This window comes from Thermobia domestica, chromosome 3, assembly GCF_964235325.1.
Source record: "Thermobia domestica chromosome 3, izTheDome1.hap1.1, whole genome shotgun sequence".
NCBI classification, from domain to species: Eukaryota; Metazoa; Arthropoda; class Insecta; order Zygentoma; family Lepismatidae; genus Thermobia; species Thermobia domestica.
Genome location: NC_137456.1, coordinates 306530203 through 306554490, shown reverse-complemented (window position 1 = coordinate 306554490; position 24288 = coordinate 306530203). Strand labels below are relative to the sequence as shown.

General features: G+C 37.5%; 1 protein-coding gene across 1 annotated transcript in view; it reads right to left on the bottom strand.

Annotated features, from left to right (window-relative positions):
* The window catches only part of LOC145681123 (condensin-2 complex subunit H2-like), a 106566-nt gene that overhangs the window by 37943 nt on the left and 44335 nt on the right, over nucleotides 1-24288 (bottom strand). The window contains exons 8-12 of the mRNA XM_081752549.1: nucleotides 23008-23476; nucleotides 16190-16307; nucleotides 10111-10327; nucleotides 1896-1946; nucleotides 601-648 (exon numbers count right to left, since the gene is read on the bottom strand). Of these exons, the coding sequence (XP_081608675.1) occupies nucleotides 601-648; nucleotides 1896-1946; nucleotides 10111-10327; nucleotides 16190-16307; nucleotides 23008-23476 (903 nt within the window). The remainder of the gene's footprint in view (nucleotides 1-600; nucleotides 649-1895; nucleotides 1947-10110; nucleotides 10328-16189; nucleotides 16308-23007; nucleotides 23477-24288) is intronic.

Here is a 24288-nt window from a genome sequence, read left to right as displayed (position 1 = left end):
AAAGCACAATAATAGAAGGGAACTGCACAGTTCCTATTTCCTGTTCAGCGATGTTTTCGCTGTGTTGCAGGATGCATTGTCTTGATGCAGTTCAATTTGGTTTACGTCCTGTCCGTACAATGCTGGCACATTTCATTCAGGACATGAGTCTGATTTTGACGTTTTGCTCCATCTTTCGGAGACGCAGTTTGTCCCTATACGAAAAACCGACTACAATCATGAACCCTTTTGGGAAACAGTTCTAGCTGCTAGTGTCGGTGTGATGGGCCCAAGACTCGGTGCTGCCTATTTCCATATAATACGAGTCACAGTAGCACGATCTATACGAAGATTACGCCCTTTACACATTTTCAGGACGTGCGACGCCATGTTCTTAGTATCAGAAAGGGCCACAAAGAATCGCTTCAAGAATCTGTTCAGTTTCGGTGGCATTAGATTATGCTCGACCACACTGCTCTATTACGTAACTAACGAGATACTGTTGCTTGCCTCGTGGCAATTTCACGACGCTGGGTTGCGTATACACACTGACTTCAGCTCAACATAACTGAATCAACCTCTTTATACTTATATGTACAAAATCATTTAACATTTATTTACCTGGCTCGTCTTCATCTGAGTTATCAAAATCTTCAAATCCGACGAAATCTGCAAAAGAAAAAGGAATTTATTATAATAGCAGTACATTCAAAGATATAATCACATAATTAATTTATTCACTGGCAAAAATATAAGTTACTTATGCCACACACACAGTACATTTGAAACAAACATTGTGCGAGAGGTCTCTGTAACAAGTGACTCAAACTGGCTCGTAACAGATATTCTTCTTCCATTTCGAATGGGTTGCGAGAACGACACAGCTTTTTCGAAATATATACAGCAGAACCCCTCTCGTCCGCATTCGGCTGGTCTGCCACTCCGCTTGATCCGACCGTGCTCGAGCCGAACTTGTCCCACCTCGTCAGTGACTCACGAAGCTCACTGTCCTTCATTGCCGTCGCGGCATTGTTGTTTACTTGCTGTCACCGCATATCCGCTTTGGTGCTCCGTCATCTCTTGAGTCGTTTCTTTCATTAGGTATGTTTTCTGTACTGTACTGTGCAGTTTCTAGTGCTTACTGTTCGTTTGCTTTTATTGTAGAGAACAATACAGTCATTTTTGAGTTCAGAAATTGTTTATTTTACTGTAAATCCGTACCTTTCTATATTTTTCTGATAATCCGACCTGTTTTGCGTTCCGACCATACCCACAGTCCCAAAGGTAACGAATTAGAGGGGTTCTACTGTATTAGACATAACGATATATTAACAAAAATAATTTTAAAATTGACCCGGTACTAAATGTTTCCAATCATTCACATCTTTCAGCACAAAATAATAATAAAGAAAATGTTACTTTCTTATGTAATTCATCTAATGAAATTTATTTTCTTTCTTTAAGTATACATTCTACCGTTCCACACTGAAACTAAGATTAATTTCTTTTTATAAAATCTCGAAGTATTTGATGCCTCAGCCCTAATATTACTAAACTCAAGTGTGCTGTAAGTCGATTTACTTTGTGAATCATCAGCGGTATATTTTATAACTATTTTATAACTTATTTGATACGTATGTTTTGGATGTAAGATGAACTTTAACATTATGGGGCACATTAGAGACAATTTAACGTATGATTACCGTCGTACTAAGGGTCTGGTTTGCCTCTTTCGGTGTAAGCCGTGGATGACTTAATTAAAAATTAACCTTACTTTGGTTTCCCTTTTGTCTACAGGTCAGGCGAATAAAAAGAAGGAAATCATGCGTTAGTCAAAATTCTTAGTACGATGGTAATCGCACAAAAAATTGTCTCTGAACATCCCCTATGGGATTACGTGCTTAAAACATGCTTACCTTTATCAAACTCCTGGCGAAGTCGATTTCGAAGATCTTCCAACTCAGCAGCTGTTCCAACAAGAAAGAGAGAAAAAGTGAGCAATCCCTTCCTTGAAACATCAAAGTATTGCATCATAAACTTAACAATAAATAAATAAATAAATAAAAAATAAATAAATAAACTACAAGAACAGTTAAATAAGTCCGCGTATTTTCCCCTTTGTAGCTGTGGTCATCATCATCATCATAGGTATTCTGCCATTATTGGCAGATCGCTTGTCGCAACTGAAAAGCTTCCATGGTCTTCCGCTAACCTCTCCGTCTCCATGTACGATTTTTGTATTTTGATATCGTCCATCAATTGTAGCGTCCTTCGCCTCTCCCTCTCTTTCCTGCCACCATATCCTTTAGCACGTCCCTCATGATATAGCCAATGTCCCAAACAGTTTCTCTTCCTCTTCTTAATAATATCTAATTTTTTTCTCTTCCACCATTTCTGACAACCTCTCATTCGTTTTCCGCTCGACCTAGGTAATTCTCTGCATTCTTTTCCACACCCATATTTCGAAACCTTCCAGTCGTTTTTAATATTTTTTCGTAATGTCCATATTTCTACGCCATACTATACAATACAATATAATATTGTATTAGTATAATGAAATTTTCAGAAAAAGTTAATAGTATTCAAAAGTGACTGTTGTGAACTTCATATTCCTACGTAATCATGGAGACGAGATGCCAACAGAAAAAACAACGTTCCTGGTGGTGGTGTGCGTCCCGAATTATGTTTTCTGAACGAGACGAAGAGAGTTTGCATGAAGTATTATTTTCATTGTAGTTTACTGACACCCAAGTTTTGATGAGTTGTCTGCGCACCTCGTGACCAAGCATGATCAAAGAGAACTATTGGGAAGTAGTTTGACCAGTTCGAAATGACATTTTAGTTCAACATACCACGGTTATTACCTTTATGCTAAAGGAGACGGATGATTAGGGACACGAGTTTTTCGCACTAAGAATTTGAAAATTTTGCGTTTTGTAGCATTTTGTAGCTTTTGTGGAAAAAATATTCCTTGACATTTTTACAATTGTTCCTTTTACTCATAGATCACTATAGAAATACACCATTAATTACCTAAAAACAAAATTCACTGAATATTTTACTTGACATTGTAAATTTAACTTACAGAAAATTACATTTTAAAACAGAAAATTACATTTTAAAAAAAATTAAACTGAAAGAAAATTATTAATTAGTATGAGTAGGAAAGTTTTGTTGTTTTCTGAAAACACATGGGCGCAAGTTACAATTAAGCATTAAACATAAGCATGTTACGTTTCCACATTTTCCTTCTTCATTGTTGTACGTTTGTTACTTATTACCAGTCTATGCCACTGGATAGCTAATTAAAACGGCTTCTCCCCATCACGCTGCGATGGTGATAGCTAATGCGCAACATGTTCTCTATAACCGTGTCCAAATCACCCAAAATACACCATTCATGCCACGTTCTACCGTTCCGCGTTTTTAAATGAATGAAAACGTATTTTTAAAATTTCGCGTTATTTCGCGTATTGTTAGAAATTTCGCGTAAAACTGTCAATTTCGCGTTTTGTCGCGCAACGGAAACCAACGAAAATACACACAGAATATCATAAAACGTCAAGAAACTGAAAATTACTGAAATCTGACGCATTTCGTTTTATCGCACATTGCGAAAAACTCATGTCTCTCCGGATGATTAATGATTGTGAAATTACATTTTTGTGCTCTTCCACTGAGAATCAAACCCGGGGCCACATCAATCAAAGGCACATGCACTAGCCACTAAACAACCAGGTAGAACTTGATCAGGTGCAAACTAACCGTTTCGACACAGATGTCTCAAGAGAAGGTCACCTCTCCGATACTCGACATCACATGACAATCTGGCTGCTGTTAAGACAACTATTGAAGAACTCCAAATGTTGGGGGAAAACGACCAAGACTCCCAAAAGAAGCCTAGGCAGAGTTCTCACAGAGAATGCAGCACTACACAAACAAGTCTTAGCAGTGGATGTCATGTGTTCTACGGTCAGAATAAGAGCTTTGTTATCATATTTGCGGAAGATCTCCTAAAGCGGTTTCATACGTTCCGAATCCTTTTATTTATTTTATTTGGGACTAAACAACGAAACATTATGTAAACTGGAAAGGGTGCGCCGCAAAGAAGTCTGGACAAGAAAAATCTACAATCAAGGCCCTGTTTGGCATCATCGTGCGTCAAGACGAAACCGTGGCGGCAATCTAATTTGACGAATGGGAAACGATGACGTCCTATGTCTATATGGTCAAATGCTTATATGAAGTGTTCACCAATTTCAGCCGAGATCACCCCAGTGATAAACTGCAAGACTGACTCCTTATCACTACAATTGGTTGATCGATTTATTACTGGGTGTTTATCGAGGACGGATACTATTTGACCCGGTCACGACAAGGCTAATGACCGACATATTGTGTGCATTAAAAATTCAAAAACAAATTTTAAAAAATGAAGAACAAGTACAAAGAGTAAAAAATATGACATTAAAACAAACATAAAATAAAATTACAATGGAATGTCCAAAGACCAAAAAGGAATAAATAAATAAATGACAAAATATAAAATATCTACCTATAGAGTACGTCAAAAATAGCAATAATAGTAACACAGACCACGAAATATATATATATATACCAGAAACTCAGAGCGCGTTAACTATTCCAATCTCACAAATAAAAGTGAGAATATGATCAACAGATACTGTTGTTCCCTAAACGCTCTCTGAGCTCTGAGTATTCTGGACATTATACAGGAATGTGCCTAATACTAAATGGGACAATACGGACGGTTAGCGCCATGCATTAAATAGTAATGACTGAGAAGACTGTCCGATTTGCAAGCGTGTATGGATCACTTCATCTTAGCGACCACTACGTGACAACGTCTGCCAATTGCATAGAATAGGTTTTGCTGAATGGATATTATTTTCATTGGTGTGGTTCCAATTTGTATGGCAGTGAGAATGCATCCGTTGGACAAAATAGCGACGGAGATCCGAACAGCACGCGAAAGAATACTCCAGTACAACACCTGCCAATGTGGTATTCTTGGCTGTTGTGTCAGCACGCTCGTTTCTCCGAATCCTGATGTGTGCCGGCACTCAGCAGACAACAACAACAACACAGCTCAATTGCTGTAGCTGATGGCATTTAACAAGAATGTCTTGCAATAGAGGGTGCTTAGTCAAGACATTCTGAAGGCTCATAATAAGTTTGTTTGCCAGTGCAGATAAGCACATGATGTATCGAAAGCAAACTTAACTGCTATTAGTTCAGCAGTAAATACTGAACACAGGCGATGCAGACGAAATTCCGAACTGTCTTTGTCTCTGTCACACTAGTCAACTCTTCATTCATGTTTCCATGATCAAGTTCGTGCTGATATCGCCTTATTCACCCGGCCTCTACCCGTGTGACTATTGACTTTTTCCCAAAATAGAAGAAAACATCCAAGGGAAATATTAAGAAGAATCATATATTTTTTTAAAGTTTACTTTAGTTTAGTTTAGTTTTATGACCAACGGTTACGGCCTTTAGACTAAAAGAGACGGATGATTAATCAAAGTGAATCGATTATGAAATTAAATTTTTTGTGCTCTCCCAACGGGAAACGAACCCAGAACCACGTGTATCAAAGATACACGCTCTAGCCACTACTGTAGATCGACAGGGAGAGCTGAAATGTTAAGAAAATTGTCAAAGCGTGATCAGAGCAGAGCATGAAGAACTCGAAATACTGAATCTACTAATTCTGAGCTGTTTTCGAAGTGGAAATGCAAGCTACAAAAATTTGTTCAGGTTAACGAACAGACAATAAACAAGTTTCTGAAAATCTGGTATCACTGCATTATAATTGCTGACTGATTGTATACAATACTTATGAATAACTCAAGTATGAACAATCTGACCTCGTATCACGAAGTAGCTAAGCTTCAAACAAACAGTTTGTGTTCGTTGATACCTTTGTCAATGACTTCAAAATGTTGCTAAACTGAAGTCTTATGGCAAGGTTCCTGCTCGAGTTGCCAGATTTTTTAGGGGAATTTTTTTTTACGATTTTTAAGAGGAAAAAAGGAAGATTCTCCGATTTTTAGGAGAAAAAAAGGAAGATTCTCCTATTTTTAGGAGGAAATAGGAAGATTCTATTTTTAGGAGGAAAAATCAAGATTCTCTGAATTTTAGGAGGAAAAAAGGAAGATTCTCTGATTTTTTAGGGGGAAATAAGAACATTCTCCGATTTTTTTTAGGGAAATAGGAAGATTCTCCGATTTTTAGGAGGAAAAAAGGAAGATTCTCCTATTTTTAGGAGGAAATAGGAAGATTCTCCGATTTTTAGGAGGATATAGGAAGATTTTCCGATTTTTAGGAGGAAAAAGGAAGATTCTCCGATTTTTTTTAGGGGGAAATAGGAAGATTCTCCGATTTTTGGGAGGAAAAAAGGAAGATTCTCAGATTTTTAGGAGAGGAGGAAATAGGAAGATTCTCCGATTTTTAGGAGGAAATAGGAAGATTCTCCGATTTTTAGGAGAGGAGGAAATAGGAAGATTCTCCGATTTTTAGGAAGAAAAAAGGAAGATTCTCTGATTTTTAGGAGAGGAGGAAATAGGAAGATTCTCCGATTTTTAGGAGGAAAAAAGGACGATTCTCCGATTTTTAGGGAGTAACGGAAATTCTTGAACTCCAAAATTACTTATACTAAAGGAGATATAATTATTATGTGGAATGTATTAGCAAAGTTACAATATGAGCTCCCTTGGGGCTTTATGGTTAGCGTACGAGTCTTCGGCGTAGCAGACCCAAGTTTGATTCCCAGCGAGAGCTCACTTAGTTGGGATCCCACATTAAGCTGCAGACCCATATCTCATACAGTCTCACTGCTAACATGGATGCTAAACTCCAATCCACCCAACTGAAGGCAGGGGCAGATCCAGGACGAACTTCAAGGGGAGGGGGCGGTGGGTTGTAATACTGCTACTTAGAGCTATTTTTTGGAGCTCCAAACTCTGGGATGAGTTTTATTTATATACAAAATTTTTAAAAATTCCTCTTCTGGGGGGGGGGCAATCGCCCCGATCGCCCCCCCCCCCGGATCTGCCACTGACTGAAGGTTACCATAGTTTCATTCTCTAAAATAGTATCTAATTACGGTAGTCTCCGAAGTAACTAAGGACTGGATAAAATAGTGTTTTCACATGAATACGGCGTAGGACTGTAGTGTTGCATTTTTATGTGTAGTCGCTGTAATTATAACGCAGCCGAACGTAATAACTTAATATGAAAGATGGATTTACTTCATGTGCGAGTGATACAGTTTTCGCGATTTAGAAAATCTAAGAGTTATATATATATATATATATATATATATATATATATATATATAAAACCTCACGATTATGCCACTACTAAAAAGATCGCACGATTGGATATGTTTCTAATTGTGCTTTCCAGACTAATTTGAGGTCACTGAATCCAATGCAACTACTCTTAAATATATCCTTCCATAGTGTCTGGACAATTGGGATCTCTGAATACCGCTTATTCCAATAGTGAAGGCACCCACGCTTTATACATTTTTAATTAAGCTTGTCATACCACTTTCGGATGCTAAATTTAGTGAAACTATTTTTAAATATATCCGTCCATGAGGTCAGAACAATTGGGATCTCTGACGTATCGCTTATGCCAATAGTAAGTGCCCACGCTTCCATACATTTTTAATTACACTTTTAATACTATTTAGGATGCTAAATTCAATGAAACAATTTTTAAATATATCCATCCATTAGTTCAGGATAATTCGGATCTCTGAAGTATCGCTTATCCCAATAGTGAAAGTGCCTACGCTTCCAAAAATTTTTATTACGCTTTTTATACCACTATGGGATGCTGAATTCAATGAAACAATTTTTAGTATATCCGTCCATGAGTTCAGGACAATTGGGATCTCTGAAGTACCGCTTATGTCAATGGTGAAAGTGCGCACACTTCGATATATTTTTAATTACGTTTTTTACACCACTTTCGGATGCTGAATTCAATAAACTACTGTTAAATATATCCCTCCGTGATTCAAGACAAACGGGGTCTCTGAAGTACCGCTTATGCCAATAGTGGAAGAGCCTACACTTCGATGTGTTTATAATTACGCTTTTTATAACAGTTTGAGATGCTGAATTCAATGTAACTATTTTAAAATAGAATATATCCCTCCATGACTCAGGACAAACGGAGTGTCTGAAGTACCGCTTATGAAAATGGTGAAAGTGCCTACCATTCGACACATTTTTAATTACTGTCTGGCTCAAACCTCTTGACGTTTGGTGAGAACCCATGAAGTGCGAAGGCGACGTTGTCAGATTACCACTTCCCTTCACGCGTGAAAATTATATTAAAAGATCGCAAATAACTTTATATATCAGTAAATAACTTTGATTTTACAAATATATAATAACTGACAACAGTAAGAAACAATAGTAAAATAAAACATACCTTCAAAATGTTCCCTGCTAATCCACAGGCGAAGCTAATAGTTCGTCCTCATCCTCATCCTTATTGTCGTACCTATCACTACCTTCGGTCATATTATTTTTTATAAATTCTAAAATTTCTTCGCGTCCTATTTTTTCCACGAAATTATCATCTTGTAAAATTTTTCTGCATGTTTCATACAAGCTGCCCATTGTTCACGTGTCATTTTATCGAGTTCTAAAGTAACTAGTTTTTCTACGTCCGAAATTTTAAAGATAGTGATTTTTTCTGTGCAACTTCAAGTTTCACTTCAGCCCAAATAGGCTCAATTGCATTATATTGGCAATGGTATGGGGGAAGTCCTTCGTGTCCTTTTTCGATTGCAAGTTGATCCAATTCGTATCTTCTGTTTGTTCCTAAAAGGTAGCAATTTTTCCAGTTCTGTTTTCGTTTCTGACGGAGAGAAGGTTTACTAAAGGACATAGTGAAACGCAAAGATAATACAGTTTAACCTAATCTTCGCTACAGCGAAACACTATAACGAATCTACGCTAATCTATCTAAAGGCAACAACGAAATTTTCTTCCACACACACCAAATTAAACAATCAAACTGACGGTGATTACTATGGTTCTTTTTTTCTCCAGTTATTGAAAGGTTGTGTGGGTTTTATCTCCAACGTGGAATCTTGTTTCGAAGTTAGTTTATACATATACAACTGGGTGATATATTATGTCTGGGGTGTATGTGACTTAACATGTAAACACATGAAGTATAATAAAAGCTGAACCACTTGACCTATGAATGTGATTTCTTTTCGTACATGTTCAGAAGAACTATGTTCTCAATTTGGAGTAGGAAAACAGTATCGAAGAACAATAACCTTATCGAGTGTATTAGCGCAAATTCTACAAGCAAGGATTATGAAGTTCCTATGCGGCAACGTAGCATAATACCTACTGGCTAGTGCAACGAAAGGGGACACGCCTCAAACGTAAAGAGGTTTAAGCCAAACAGTACGCTTTTTATATCACTTTCGGACGCTGAATTCAATGAAACTATTTTTAAATATATATCCCTCCATGATTTAGGACAAACGGGGTCTTTGAAGTACCGCTTATGAAGATGGTGAAGTGCCTACCATTCGACACATTTCTAATTACGCTTTTTATACCACTTTCGAATGCTGAATTCAATGAAATTATTTCGGTCCATGAGATCAGGACAATTGGGATCTCTGAAGTACAGTTTAGGTCAATGGTAAAAGCTCTCACACTTCGATATACTTCTAATTAAGCTTTTTATATCACTTTCGGACGCTGAATTCAATGAAACAATTTTTAAATATATCCATTCATTAGTTCAGGACAACTGGGATCTTACAATTATCCCAGTAGTGAAAGTGCCTACGCTTCCATACATTTTTAATTACACTTTTTATACCAGTCTGAGATGCTGAATTTAATGAAACTATTTTTAACTATATCCCTCCATTCGGAACAAATAGACTCACGTAGATTATTTATGCTACGTAGATTAACGTAGACTGATTTCACGGTGGACGTCGAGTCATAGCCCTCCGTAAATTACGAAGTGTTAGCTTTTAAAATAATCAAACGATTTTGCAAAGAAAGTATTACTGTTACATAAATTATGGATAAACTTTACAGCAAAACTCACAAGCTACAGGATCTTTCAATAGTCTTCCTTCTTTCTTCGATGCACTCTGCCTTTTTTGGTGTTCAACGTTAGCCTCTTCCCTGAAATCTGGAGCTACTGTTTTAAACAAGTTCTTCCTTACACAATTAGTTTTCAACATTTCGGAAAGAACATACCGCTGCACCAATTTGAGATTCTTCTGTCTCTGATCTTCAGTTGACTCTCTTTTCCGTTTTTTCTAAGGGGTAAAGAACAAAGAAAATTGCAGCTGACGATCGTTATAGTTCAATTTCTAACAGTTAATAACATCATGCACTGCATAAACATACATTTATTTATTTATTTTTAAATAACAGAATACACAATCTTTTACTTCAGTTTCATAGTTACGTAAATATAACACGGTTTATATTACTTAAGTTAACCCTGCGAATGTCTCCCCTTCCAGCACCTAAATAACTCAAGTTACGAATATTTCCTCAACCACCAAGAGCAGCACCCTAGTCGAAGGAATGGCGTCACAGAGCACACTTCCACTATTTTTTAAGTAGCAAAATGCACAAGAAATCTACATGCAAAATTTTTGCGAAGAACATTTAAGTTATTTGTTGTCGCCTTGTCTTCAGATATGCCGAGAAATTTCAGTACACATACATTGGAAACGTTAAGCTTCAATATTTCCCTCGACTTCCCCTACTCCTCCCCAGTGTTGCAACCAGGATTTTATTTCGGAAGGGATCAAGACTACGAAGCAATAATGATTTTATGGAAATTTTACCAAAATTTGTCCGCAGCTCTGCTGTAAAAGATAGGACAGGGTAGTTTCGGGAAGGGGGGGATCACAGCTGGTTGTACCACTGCCCCTCCCTACTTTTTTGCATTCTGAGGAACAGAGAACCTGTGCACTTCGTTGAGTAGACTTTACGATTTGTTGTTTTCATACCACAAAGCAGTTTTTGATATTCTAGCATATTTATTGTTCTTGCTTATCTTGATTATTCAGAAAACACACAAAATATAACATTTAATTCATAAAACAATATTACCCAAAATGTTGGTAATCTACGGATTTTTGATTCATTTTAATCGGTATAATGATATACTTATATATATTAGAGTTGTCCTTGTTTTTCAACTTCCGAGTTGTTTTTTTCATACCCTAAAATTGTTTAATATCAGATGAAAGTAACCCATAAGAAAAATTAGCTCGACTGAATAATATTAAATGGTGCCTCAAGCAACCTCGTTTTCAATGCATTTACAGTACACAATATGTAGCAAAAATATCTTGTAAGTTTGAAACGGATAGACGGAATGACACGATGACACCTTTTCTGTGCAACAAGAGATGGCTTCTGACAGTTGGGCAGAGCACGCAGAGTATTGGTAGTGCTGCTGTCAAACGTTCTGCAATAAACACAGCAGCTCTGGTGACAAATTAGGACGTTTAACAAGTCATAATTTTATAATCGTAACAATATAACAAGATCGTATGGTTTCCAAATAACAACAATAATAGAACTTGGAATATTGATCTGTCAGAGGCCAGCTCTTATTGCACGGATTATGATGTAGGTAGACTGTAAACCATCATGGCGGGCATCTTGAAATCCGTCATCTTGGATTCAGATGTAACATATTTAATAGAAAGGTGGCATGTTCTGAGGAAGTTTTTCATCACAAATACACATATCGCATTATTTCCAACTTATCTTGAATGCCTTAATAGCTATTGCCTTCAAATATTAAAATTTTTCGCTAAGCTTACCTTTTTTTTTTTTTTTTTTTAATTTTAGTAAGTAACATAAAGACAATGAAAAACATCAAAAACTTTGAAAATAAGACAGACACTATCTGTAAAATACTATTGCATGAGCAGCTTAGAATTGTTTTTAAGGCCTATCGTTTAATGTATAAATTTGGATGCCTAACAATTATGACGTCATTTACTGACGTGATTTCAGTTTAACATCCCACGATTATGTCTGTTAGGCTAAGGGAGACGATGATTAAGGCAAGTGAATGATGATGGAAGAATTGGTGAAATGAGAATGTGGAAGGAAACAAGAGTACCTCGAGAAAACCCACGGACACCATGTTGTCCACCACAAACTTACTTGGCCGGAGATCGAAACCAGGGAGTCCCACAGACCAGAGGTACGCATTCTACCACTGAGTCTCATAGTTTATTTTAAAAAATTAATTATATATTGGGGATAATATCTGGCTCATTTCCTATATTTCTGATAGTCTTTATTGTCTGTTATCAAAATAAAATACAAAAAAAAGAAAAGAAAAGAAAAGAAAAAAGAAAAGAAAAGAAAAGAAAAAGAAAAGAAAAGAAAAGAAAAGAAAAAGGTAAGGCTGACTTTAGCGAAGAGCCTAAAGTTAAAACGTCTTTGTGCTGCAAGATGCAATATTACTTCATTAGCACAATTCTACAATATGAATACTTTAAAAGTCAAACATAGTCCTGTCTGTTTTACTAGTTCTTACTCTTTATTTCCCTACACAAAACACTACGAAGTAAATGTAACGTATTGTGCCAAGGTTATACTTATGTTAAATAGGACGGATAACAAGTACGAATAAAGACCAATAAAATGATGAATGAAGTGAGATGAAGTGAAAGTAGTAGTAAAAAAGTAAAAAAAAAAAAAAAAAAAAGTTTGATCCGTCTACCATGAAGTCCAGATGTTTCGATAAATTTTGAACTCGCAATTTTTAAGTATCGTTGTGCACGCTAATAATTTTCATTTCACTAAAAACTCACTAGAAAACCATTATAAAAAAAAAAACTTACCGTAAATACGCACGTAATTTTCGCCCTCGCATAATTTTCGCATCCCAATTTTGAAGGGCATTTTCTGTATATTTTATTTTCCTCGCGTAATTTGCGCACGCGGAAACTTTTTGTGAAACAGCATTTTTCCAGGAATCAATTACGGTAGCTAATGAACAATTGGCAACGCAGCAAAGCCATTGTTGTAAGGTAAGAAACCACACGACTTCTTAGTCAATTTTTTAATGTTATTTTTCTACAAATTTAGAATTAGTTGTTTGTTGTCAATTCTTGGTACAAAGAAAATGTGTACCGGTAAGTGCGAAAATTACGAGAATAAATACGGTATTTCGCATATTCTAAAACTATGTTTGATTTCTTTAATTGAACAATTAGATCAAATTAAACACACAGTTCGCTGTGATTAACGATAAACGAATAAGAAAGTGAGTGATAACTGGAAACGAAACTGACAGCAGAAACAGTGGTGGTAAAGATAATGGAAGAAAACAAAACCACTTTGAGCAAACCAAGGAAAATATACTATCACGAACTAATATAACCGCTGGATCGAACCAGAACCCTTTGCATCAGAGGTAAATGCTCTACCAATAAGTCCTTTTCTTTTCAATTCTACAAATGTCCTAATACTGAGTTAAGTTTAGCCTAGCCGGGCCAAGTGGTGTGGTCCTGTACCCAGCCCTCTTGAAAGCGAGGTAGTGTAGTGGGTTCATCTTGCATGATCTGTATACCTGCCAACTATACCGGCCTTGAGCCTGGTTGTGGTCCAGAACCCACGTTAATAATAGGATTCATTAACATCTAAATCACAAAAACTCAACTCAAACTGGATAAGATTTCTTATCGTAAATAAATAAATAAATAAATAAATATGTGGTTTGTCCGAGAAGTAGTAGGACTTTTTTTTTCCAAAACGTGCTGACGGAGGGGAATGTTACTGCACTGGTTGGGTTGTGGTGGGTCTTAAGTTACCAGCGCACCGGTCGCCAGTCGTCTCCAAGCCTTCACGGAGTGTAGATCGAGTTTAAGGTAAACTCCTTTCAAGGTGCCTTGTTATCTCCACAATAAATCGTTGGTTACAGCAGCGTTACGCGGTGAAGTTTTGCGTTAAACTGGGTAAAACTGCGAGTAAGACTCGTGACATGATCAAGACTGCTTATAGGAGTGATCCCCAAAAAAGCCAGCATAAGCAAGTCGAAAATGAAATTGATGTTAATCATTTTTTTTGACTGCACAGGAATGGTTCACAGAGAGTTTGTACCGCCTAGTCACACTGTGAATGCTGCATTCTACGTGGAAGTACTTAAAATACTCAGAAAACGAGTCGTGTGCGTTCGTCCAGCAATCGTTGATCATGGAAGCTTCACCATGACAAGGCACCGAGACACACCGCCTTTAATGTCTAGGACTTCCTGACTAAACATGGCATCACATAGCTTCTCAAGCCACCTTACAGCCCAGATAAGGCTATAGCAGACTTCTTCCTCTTCCCCCGACTGAAAAAGAATCATGAAACAACGGCACCACGGCTCGTTCCAGACCATTCAAGAGGCCGTAACGAGGGAGCTGAAGAGTATTCCAGTTTCTGTATTCCAGGGAGCCTTCAGTGATTGGCAGAGTCGCTGGAAACGCTGTGTTGATGCAGAAGGAGCATAGTTTGAAAACTATTAAGTCGATGTGTCAAAATTGTGAGTAACTTTTTTTTTTTTTTTTTAAGTCAGTCCTACTACTTTCCGAACAAACCCTGTATATAGAGTGACCTAAGCTTACCACAGGATTCCTATACTACACAATTTCATATAACCGTAATGCAATATCCATGTATAACACACTAATATATATTTGCTTTGTAACAGTTTTGAAATCATTAATCTGGATATACTATTTGGTCTAGGAATTAATTCGTGCGGGTGGACAAGAGATGGCGCAACGAACGGAGCGTCCCACAGTTCCGTGTATCCACACATGTGTTGCAAACCCCTGTCATCGCGTATCGTTCGTAGTATAGGGCAGTGGATTAAAGCGTCAACAACACCAGTTTGTAGTTAAGTGAACATGGCGCAATTTGTGCCTGATAAAGTGTTTTTGCGGGGTGTCCTGCTGCATTACTTTAACATGCAGAAAAGTGCGACTGAAAGTCATCGTATTTTGGTGGAAGTGTATGGTGACCATGCTCTAGCTGAGCGAACGTGTCAGAAGTGGTTTGCACGGTTTAGAAGTGATGATTTCGGCTTGGCAGACCAAGAGCGAGCTAGACAGCCAAAAAAATTTCAAGACGAAGAATTGACAGCATTGCTCGAGCAGGATTTGTGTCAAACGCAGGAACAACTTGCAGCAGCATTAGGCGTTGATCAAACAACAGTCTCCAAACGCTTGAAAGCCATGGGAATGATTCAAAAGATGTCACATTGGGTTCCACATGAATTGAAAGACAGAGACGTTGAAAGACGAAAAACCATTTGCGAATTGCTGCTTCAACGACAGAGCAGAAAGGGGTTTCTGCATCGAATTATTACGGGTGATGAGAAGTGGATCCATTACGAGAACCCTAAACGAAAAAAGGCCTGGGTGAAACCAGGTGAACCAGGTCCATCACAACCAAAACGAGATATTCACTGTGCAAAGGTTATGCTGTGCATATGGTGGGATATGAAAGGTGTGGTGTACTATGAGCTGCTGCAACCGGGTGAAACTATGAATGGAGAACGTTATCGACGACAATTAATGCGTTTGAAGCAAGCTCTGGCCAGAACACGACCAGAATGGGAGAACAGACATGATGAACTTATTGTTCAACATGATAACGCTCGCCCACATGTCGCAAAACCGGTCAAAACCTATTTAGAAAATGTCGGATGGGAAGTTTTACCCCACCCGCCGTATTCACCAGACGTTGCTCCTTCGGACTACTACTTGTTCGATTGCATGAACAACGATTTGATTGGACAGCGGTTTACTTCTTCAGAAGATATCGAAACATGGGTCTCTGACTGGATCGCTTCCAAGGATGAGGACTTCTTTCGCCACGGAATCCGTACATTGCCTGACAGATGGGCGAAAGTGGTGGCTAGCGATGGACAATATTTTTCTTAAGGTATTTATGTATTTTGTGTTTGTACTACAGCTTCAATGTGTGCGTACCAACCGCACGAATTAATTCCTAGACCAAATATTTTAGATGCTTTTATTACTTTGTTATGTTTCTTTAATTTCGCTTTTGCTGATGATATATATCTTAACATGTTCTAAAATCTAAGGGCAACTAAGTAGATCTAAGACACTCTCTTTGATATTTACCTCAGGTCTCAACAATTTAAGCGGTATAGCTATTGTTTTGCGTTGTCTTATTTTTCTTTCAGGTATTCCACCATTAAATGGAATGGGTTCCCATGCATCAACTATTTTCTCCTTTTCGCTGCAAAGAAAAATAAAAAGGAAAATGTTAATTTTCTTTTTTTTAATAAAGCACAGCATTTCACAGTAATCACGGCATTTAGTACTAACTATATATTTAAATGCTAGGTTTATATGTTTGTCTTCAATCTTTTCGACAATGAGATCTCGAAAATCACAAGTGCTAGAAACAAGTTTTCACTGGTTGATTCCAAATTTTGTGCAGATTGTCCAGTTCTGAGAATATTTAAAAAAACATGGCCGTTATTTCATTACATTTTTTAGGGGTACACTGGAAGTGTTGAACTTTTAAAAAAGTAAAGCACCATACCCTATGAGCTATACGTTCCAACACCACATATTTGTATGTAGGGGTTGTATATCTCTCAGGAGTTTGGTTCAGGGCCAAATGATAATGAAAAACTAAGGATGACCATCTCCAGTCTAAGGTGAATCTTTATTGTTTGGAGTGTTTTGCCCAAACACCATATATTATGACATTATAATTAATTATTTATGTAATGCATTTGCTTATTACATACTGAATGCAAGAAGAAAACACTGATCATACATGAATTAGAAACTCCAACTGGAAGTAGGCTCAAGTCTTGCAAACGGTGAGAGATATTGAAGAAATAATCGAAAAAGTCTCTTCTTTATGGTATCCCTTGCCGATTTGTATCAAGATGTCTTTCACATGTGTTTGTAAAGGGACATGTACAGATGTTGTGAGGGGGTGACAAAGAGATTAATGCTCATATGTGTATGATGCGCTGTGTAAAGAGCGCAGGTTCAGGTAGTATGTCGGACAAAATTTTAGATTCCTCAATGAGGCACAATAACATTAGCTAAATTACCCAACAAGTTTCAATTCAACCCAATATTTAACTAGGGGATAAGTTATTTTTTTAAAAAATCAATTCTGGCTCATACTATTCTATTCTTTGGTCTTATATAACTGAGGGCAACATTCTTTAAAATAATTATATATACATTCTATAATTTCAACTACAGGGTGTAACCACAATAAGGTTTACCATTATAAACTTTAGTAACTAAACAGAAAGCACCTACACTAACGATACATGGTTCGTGGAATTCAGCTTTTCTCCTGCTTTACCTGTTTGATATTTTCAGGTACTGTTACAGTTCTTCGTGTAGTACTGCGCTTACAGTTCTTCGTGTAGTACTGCGCTTCCTGGGGGTTTGAATTGTCCTTTACGTATTCCACTTCTTCATCAAGTTCAAACTTGTTGGCTTGGAGGATCAACCTCTGCAGTTAAAATGTTATCTAAGCTAGTGGTTCTCAAACTTGTTGTTATTGCGACCCACATTAAATAATAAAAAGTATTTTGTGGCCCACCTGCTTTTATTCAAATACACATTGACATTCTTTCTCTATAACTATATCATCATGAAATTGTACGCATGCGCAAAGAGAGTTAAGGTGTTTCCATAGCAAGATAACAGAGTAAACACTACTCCCAACGCAGTACCCTACCTCGTGACAGATTTTGACTCACCCACTCTCTTTCCATCCTAACACACAGTCTCTAGTGACTGTACAACAGGATCGGGCTCTGAGTAACCACTTCTTGTTCATATTATCTACGAATGCTTCCAATTTTCATTTTCTGAATAGTATGCGTATGTTTCTGTACCAAAATAAAACTTTTATAATTAAAAGAAAAATATTCTCGCGACCCACTAAGACGGCACACGACCCACACTTTGAGAAACGCTTATCTAAGCTGTTGTATAAGTTGTTTTACATTGTACGAGGTCGCCATATTGTGAAACGTACGTTCAAGAAGTTTCTCCGCAGTGGGTTATGGCACAACTGGCTACCAAGTGAAACACACTATCTTTCTTGCGCAGTGTAACTCTGAGTTGAAGGTTCAAGTCTTGCCTCGTTCATGTCTATGTCAAATATCTGCCTGCCATACACATACACAAGGACACAAAACAGTTTCAATACTTTTCTCACAATAGTAAGTATCTGCATCCACTGCAGAAAGAGTTTTTGACACATGTTGTAAGGAATGCTCTTGTTTGTTTCTCTCATGCTGCACTCTGATGGTAATGAGAACAATGTTGTTCGTTCTAGAAACGTTGGACAAGGCATAATTCATCTACTTATTAATCCGAGAACAACTATAAATTCAATATGAGTTGTTTTTACACATTTTTACGAAGGGAAAAAGGAAGATGGCTAACGCCATCACGAAAAAAGGAACTAAAGCCTAAAAGAGACTCTCACATTAGTAGTATACACAAAACAACCGTTAAATCTGTAATTCTTTCACGACAAAATTTCGCCGGAATAAAGAAAAAGAAAGTGTACATAAACACCAGCTTAGCAAGATGACCTTTTCAATTTTAGAACCCTTACAACAAAAGTACAAAATATGTTTATAAAGTGACTTCATTTGAGTCGACTTGATACCTAGTGAAATTAAGGTTCGTGAACAAGGCCACACAATAAGTAGCTGAAACTCTAGAGAAAAATTGGGGCCGCGGTGGCTCAGTGGTAGAGCGTTCACCTCTGGTGCATGGGATCCCTGGTTCGATCCCAGCTCGCACCAAGTGAACTTTGTGGTGGACAAACACTGTGTACGTGGGTTTTCTCGGGATTCTCACGTTTCCTCCGACTTTCTTCATTCCACCATTTCATTTATTTCTCATCATTACCGTCTCCTTTAGCCTAGCCGGCATAACTATGGGACGTGAAACTGAAAGATTTCATTTCATTTTCTACAGGGAAATTCTTATAGACGCAATGCACTACGTAAGTATTCCACTTATCTCTCTAGTAATTAAATTACACATGGGTCAATTACTGTCTTTAGATAAACACTAAAAAGGAATATAAAAGAATGCACAATATTGTTGTTGCTTTTAGAAACTACAGTTGGATCAGTTGCGCGTTACAATGAACAGTTATTATTTCAAAATAAGTGCATACTTTTGTGATACTTTCTCTTATGGGTCTAATTTTGATCTCGTTAATTTGTACGAGATGATAAATAAATGTTTTTACTCATCCGTTGCTTTTAACCTCAAGAGGTTCAAATTAGTGCTAGAAGATGGGATGAAAATGAAATGAAATGAAATTTTGAGTTTTACGTCCCACGGTTATGCCGGTGAGGCTAAAGGAGACGGTGATAATGAGTAATGAATGAAAATGGTGGAATGAAGAAAGTGGGAGAAAACGGGAGAACCCCGAGAAAACCCACGCACACGGTGTTTGTCCACCACAAAGTTCACTTGGCGGGAGCAGGGTTTGAACCCGAGACCCCTAGCACCAGAGGTGAACGCTCTACCACTGAGCCACCGCGGCCCCCGGAAGATGGGATGAGAATGCAGCGGAAGCTTCTTCCTCACTGCTGATAAAGACGGAAGTCATCCGTCGAAACAGCACGGTAATTTAAAAAGTTATGACGCTTGGAGGGTGATTCTTTGATTATGAGAAGAGCTTTGGCTTAGAAACCCTTGTTATTCCAAGAAAATATTACAGAGAAAGCGACTACAAACTTCAAATGAATTGTTTGTTTAAAAGTTACCATGTGGTCTGATAAACATTTTCAGAAGAAAGGTGACAATTCTCTTATTGTTTATTTCTTCTTCTCACTATTAGCTGTTTATATATTTATTTCCACAATATGCAGTGATTACGTACCTGGTAAACGCTTATTTAGACGCTTTTATTGTAGACATAACACACTCATCTGCTCACATTGTCGGCAACACAAGATAATGTAAAACAAAATCAAAGGAAAAGTAAATAACATGGGAACAGAAAAATGTGAATATAAATAAAAATGAACTAAAATACCTAGTTTCACATCCTAAGATTATGCCCTTTACGCTAAAGGAGACGACGAAATATGAAACCGAATAACTGAAATAACTGGTGAACAAAATGTGGAACGAAACATAATCCCGAGAAAACCCTCGGATACGATGTTCTCCACCCCAAACTCACGTGGTCGGGTATAAAACTAAGGCCTCCTCGCACTAGAAGTGTGCGCTTATCACTAAGCTACCGTGCCAACATAAAAATAAAAACACTTTACAGAGTATAATATTTACATGGATGTCGCATTTTCGTTACTTCACATCCGTTGTCGAATGGAAATAATGTATGTATTTCCATTTCGTTTCTATCACGTTACTTTTCTGCATCTGTTACCAAGTTACTCAACTTTCTTTCCCCTTACTCTAAATTTAACTTTTGTTACCAACGATGTCTGCACCTAAACCAACAGAAATGTTCAATAAATGTTCAACAACATATTGCGAAAGATAATTAACTAGGTACAAACCGACATTTTTGTTATAATGTTATAAATTATCTACCCCACGTGATAGTTTAGTTATTGAGTATCTTAAATGTGTGTGCACCCGGCTCACTGTTCCGTACCTTAACGCAGTTGTTGTCTGTCAGAACTCTGAAGTCACTTACTAACTGAGCATATACTTATCAGTAGAGACCGGATTTTAAGGTGCAAAAATGTGGTAAGAAATAGGGAATAAAAGGTGCTGAAAAATCATTCAAAAAGGTGCAAAAAAAAGGTGCTAATAGGATATCTTTATTAATTGCTATAGTATACAGTTACGTGAACATTCTTTATTCATTACTCCAGCAAATATTGTTAAAAACTTGGCTTTAAACATTTGACATAAATTGCAAAATTGTTTTATTTAATCTCAAACTTGTAAAACATTCAACATTCTTGTAGTTAAGACCAACTTGGTGTTAAAAAAAAAAAAAAAAAAAAAAAAAAAAAAAAAAAAATTGTGGCTTGAGAAACCGTTACATACTATTGGGTTTTCAGAAACTGGTTATACTTGAATATGCACAATATTTCTGTTTTCGAATATTAGTTTCTGTCGCTTGGAGCTCAGGAGATCCTTTTATGTGGAGAATCTTCTCTCGAAATCAACGGAAACCAGTGGTGCATATCTTGTAAGCATATGGACGAGAAGTTCAGTTGACATTGCAAAAGTTTCTACGTCCGGATTGTTTCGCAAATTCAGTTCAAATTTGTCCCTAGCAAATCCGTCAAGATTGCGTCTAAATTTATGGAATATTATGTGTAAGCCAGATTGAAAATAAAACATATTGTTCTGTCCAAATTTTAAAAAAAGAAAGAAAAAGGGTCAGTAAAGGTGCTGAAGGCTAAAAGTAAAAAACTTATTTTTACTTTTATTAATTTAGCAAAAAAGGTGCAACAAAGTGCGTTCATTTCAGTTCGCTTTATCCCCGAAAATACATATTTTGAACTTTGGTTGCTTATCAACTGCACTTTTAGGAAAGGTGCTGCACCTTAAAATCCGCTCTCTACTTATCAGCAATACGTGCTGTTTATGATGCTGCAATACTTTTCAAAGAACGTATTATATTGCTTAAGATACCTCTGCCAAGGATCTATTTCCTTGAAGTTATAACAGGTCAGGAATAGTAGGAGTCAATATTTCTGTAGGGGGCCGCGGTGGCTCAGTGGTAGAGCGTTCACCTCTGGTGCTTGGGGTTCCGGGTTCGATCCCAGCCCCCGCCAAGTGAACTTTGTGGTGGACAAACACCGTGTGCGTAGGTTTTCTCGGGGTTCTCCCGTTTCCTCCCACTTTTTTTATTCCACCATTTCATTCATTACTCATTATCACCGTCTGCTTTAGCCTAACCGGCATAACCGTGGGACGTAAAACCCGGAAATTTCATTTAATTTCATTTCAATATCTCTGTAAGGAACCAACATTTACTTGGTTCGTTTACACACTGTATCTTCATTCTCTCTTACACATTGCATCTTCTCTCGTCTTAATTCTCAATCTAATTTCATCTTTCGATATACCCTTTTGCACTACAGAGGATTAACTGGTTGATTTATTATAAGCCTAATGGTTCTTTTCAGAAATGAGGGGATAGGACCTATTCTTTGAAGACGAATTCGAACTACTACTCAGGTTTGTCCCGAGCTTTGTGCCTCAAAGAAAAAAGAAAGTGGCTATCTTACATCTGAAGTACTAGCTTACGGGTTTCGTCTACTGTTATATAAATACGTTAAAACAAGAATGTCTAACTCACAGCTATCTGCAACATATGCTATGCAGAAACCTCTTGAGTAGTAATTTCATTTTATTTCCACTGCTACAAGTAAAGTGGTATTAACACACAAAAAGTGAAAAAGTACATGACTGGACCGTGACTTGAACCCAGGATATCCAACATAGTGCCGCCCAGTCGGTGCTCACTACTCAGACCACATGACTTGTATCATAGCCTAGCTGGACAATCCAGTGTTCACATATTGAGGACATCGTGGTTAACTCATCGGCACGATACGCTAGAGATCCCGGGTTCGAGTCCCGATTCAATCATTCGCGTTTTCACTCTTTGTGTGTTATTGAATTTGCATCTAAGATCTGGTGTGTAAAAAAATTGGTTGTTTCCTCTTTTCTTTAATATACATATATAAAATGATATTATTTCATATTACCTTCCATCCTTTTCTTATCTACTATGTGTCTCAGCTGTGTTTTATTTCACTAAAGATTCATTGTGCTTATGTTTCAAAAAAATTGTAACTACTTTCAAAAGTAAAAATACAAACAAAAGACGAATCTTCATTATTTAGTACATTATGCTTGATCCATTTTAAAAATTAATATTTGAACCCTGATTATAACGGGTCTGATTATTATATATCAAGTTAACTTACCGTTTATTAGCTCTTTCCCTCTCCTTCACTGGTGCTGACTCCTCTGACACAGGTTTCGGTTCAGAAGTTTTGTTCACAGCATCCTCTGTTTGGGAATTCACTGCAACTTCCGTTTGGTGTTCCACGGCGTCTTCTGTTTGATGATCTCCGCCATCCTCTGTTTGATTATCCACATCATCCTCCGTTTGATGATCTACGCCATCCTCCATTTGAGCATTTACGGTATCGGTTGTTTGATGATCTTGAGAGCCCTGAGCAGGTCCCACATCCATTTGTTCTGGTGGGTGGTCCTGTGGAGGAACTTCCTCCACTGGGACACCCTCTGTGGCTGTGGGATTAGGCAAGGATTCCGGCAAGGGAACTGGAGCTGAGGCAGTGGGCTGAGTACTGTCTGAAGCTGAAGCAGTGGGCTGAGTACTGTCACCTTCAACCTGAGCGTCATCGAAAGACGATGGATCACCGAAGTTGACTGCCAAGAAAATAAATTCATTAATATTCTTTAGATGTAACAATACACACCATCAATAACGCGTATTATGCTGTAATATTTAACAAAATGGAAATATCATTAGCTTTCTCATATTCACTATATTATCAGCTTTTCTAATATTCAATGTAAGAATTCATTTCATTATAGAAACTAGTTGGCCAACCAAACAAGTTTTCTAAAAAGAGTGACTCATGTTACAATGCAGTGTTATAAAATTATTAATAAGACTGACTTCTTCGAAGTTTGGGTTTCTCCATGGAGTGATCGATGAGGAACGTAGAAGCGGCTCTCGAAATCATTTCATTTTATTAAATATTACGGTGTAACACAGGTTAACTACTGAGAGAACTGAACTGATCCGTGACTTGAACAATTAAACTAAATTTTGGAGTGCCTTTGAATGAACCCACCCCTCCACCTTCATCACTGGTAATTTACTTATATTAAAATACACTAATGTGTTTCGATCATATCTCATGGTTTCCATCTAATATAAATAAAACAAAGAGTTTGTTTGTGTGTCTGTCTGTCTGTCTATGTGGCCTGGGGACCAGATGAATGGACCGAGAGTTACCAAATTTTGGTCGCGGGTACCTTGGTCCAAGACCAAGGCGAAGTGTTTTTTCAAAATTAGAACCAGAGGGTCTCAGGGAGGGGGTATCGGGACATGTAAAAGGAGCAGAAAATGACCGATATTGGCGTCGGATTCATAGTTTTCGCGATCACGAAGATCAATGGTGAAACTCCGATCGCATTAACTTCCAAATTCACATCATTTGGCTGCGGGCCGG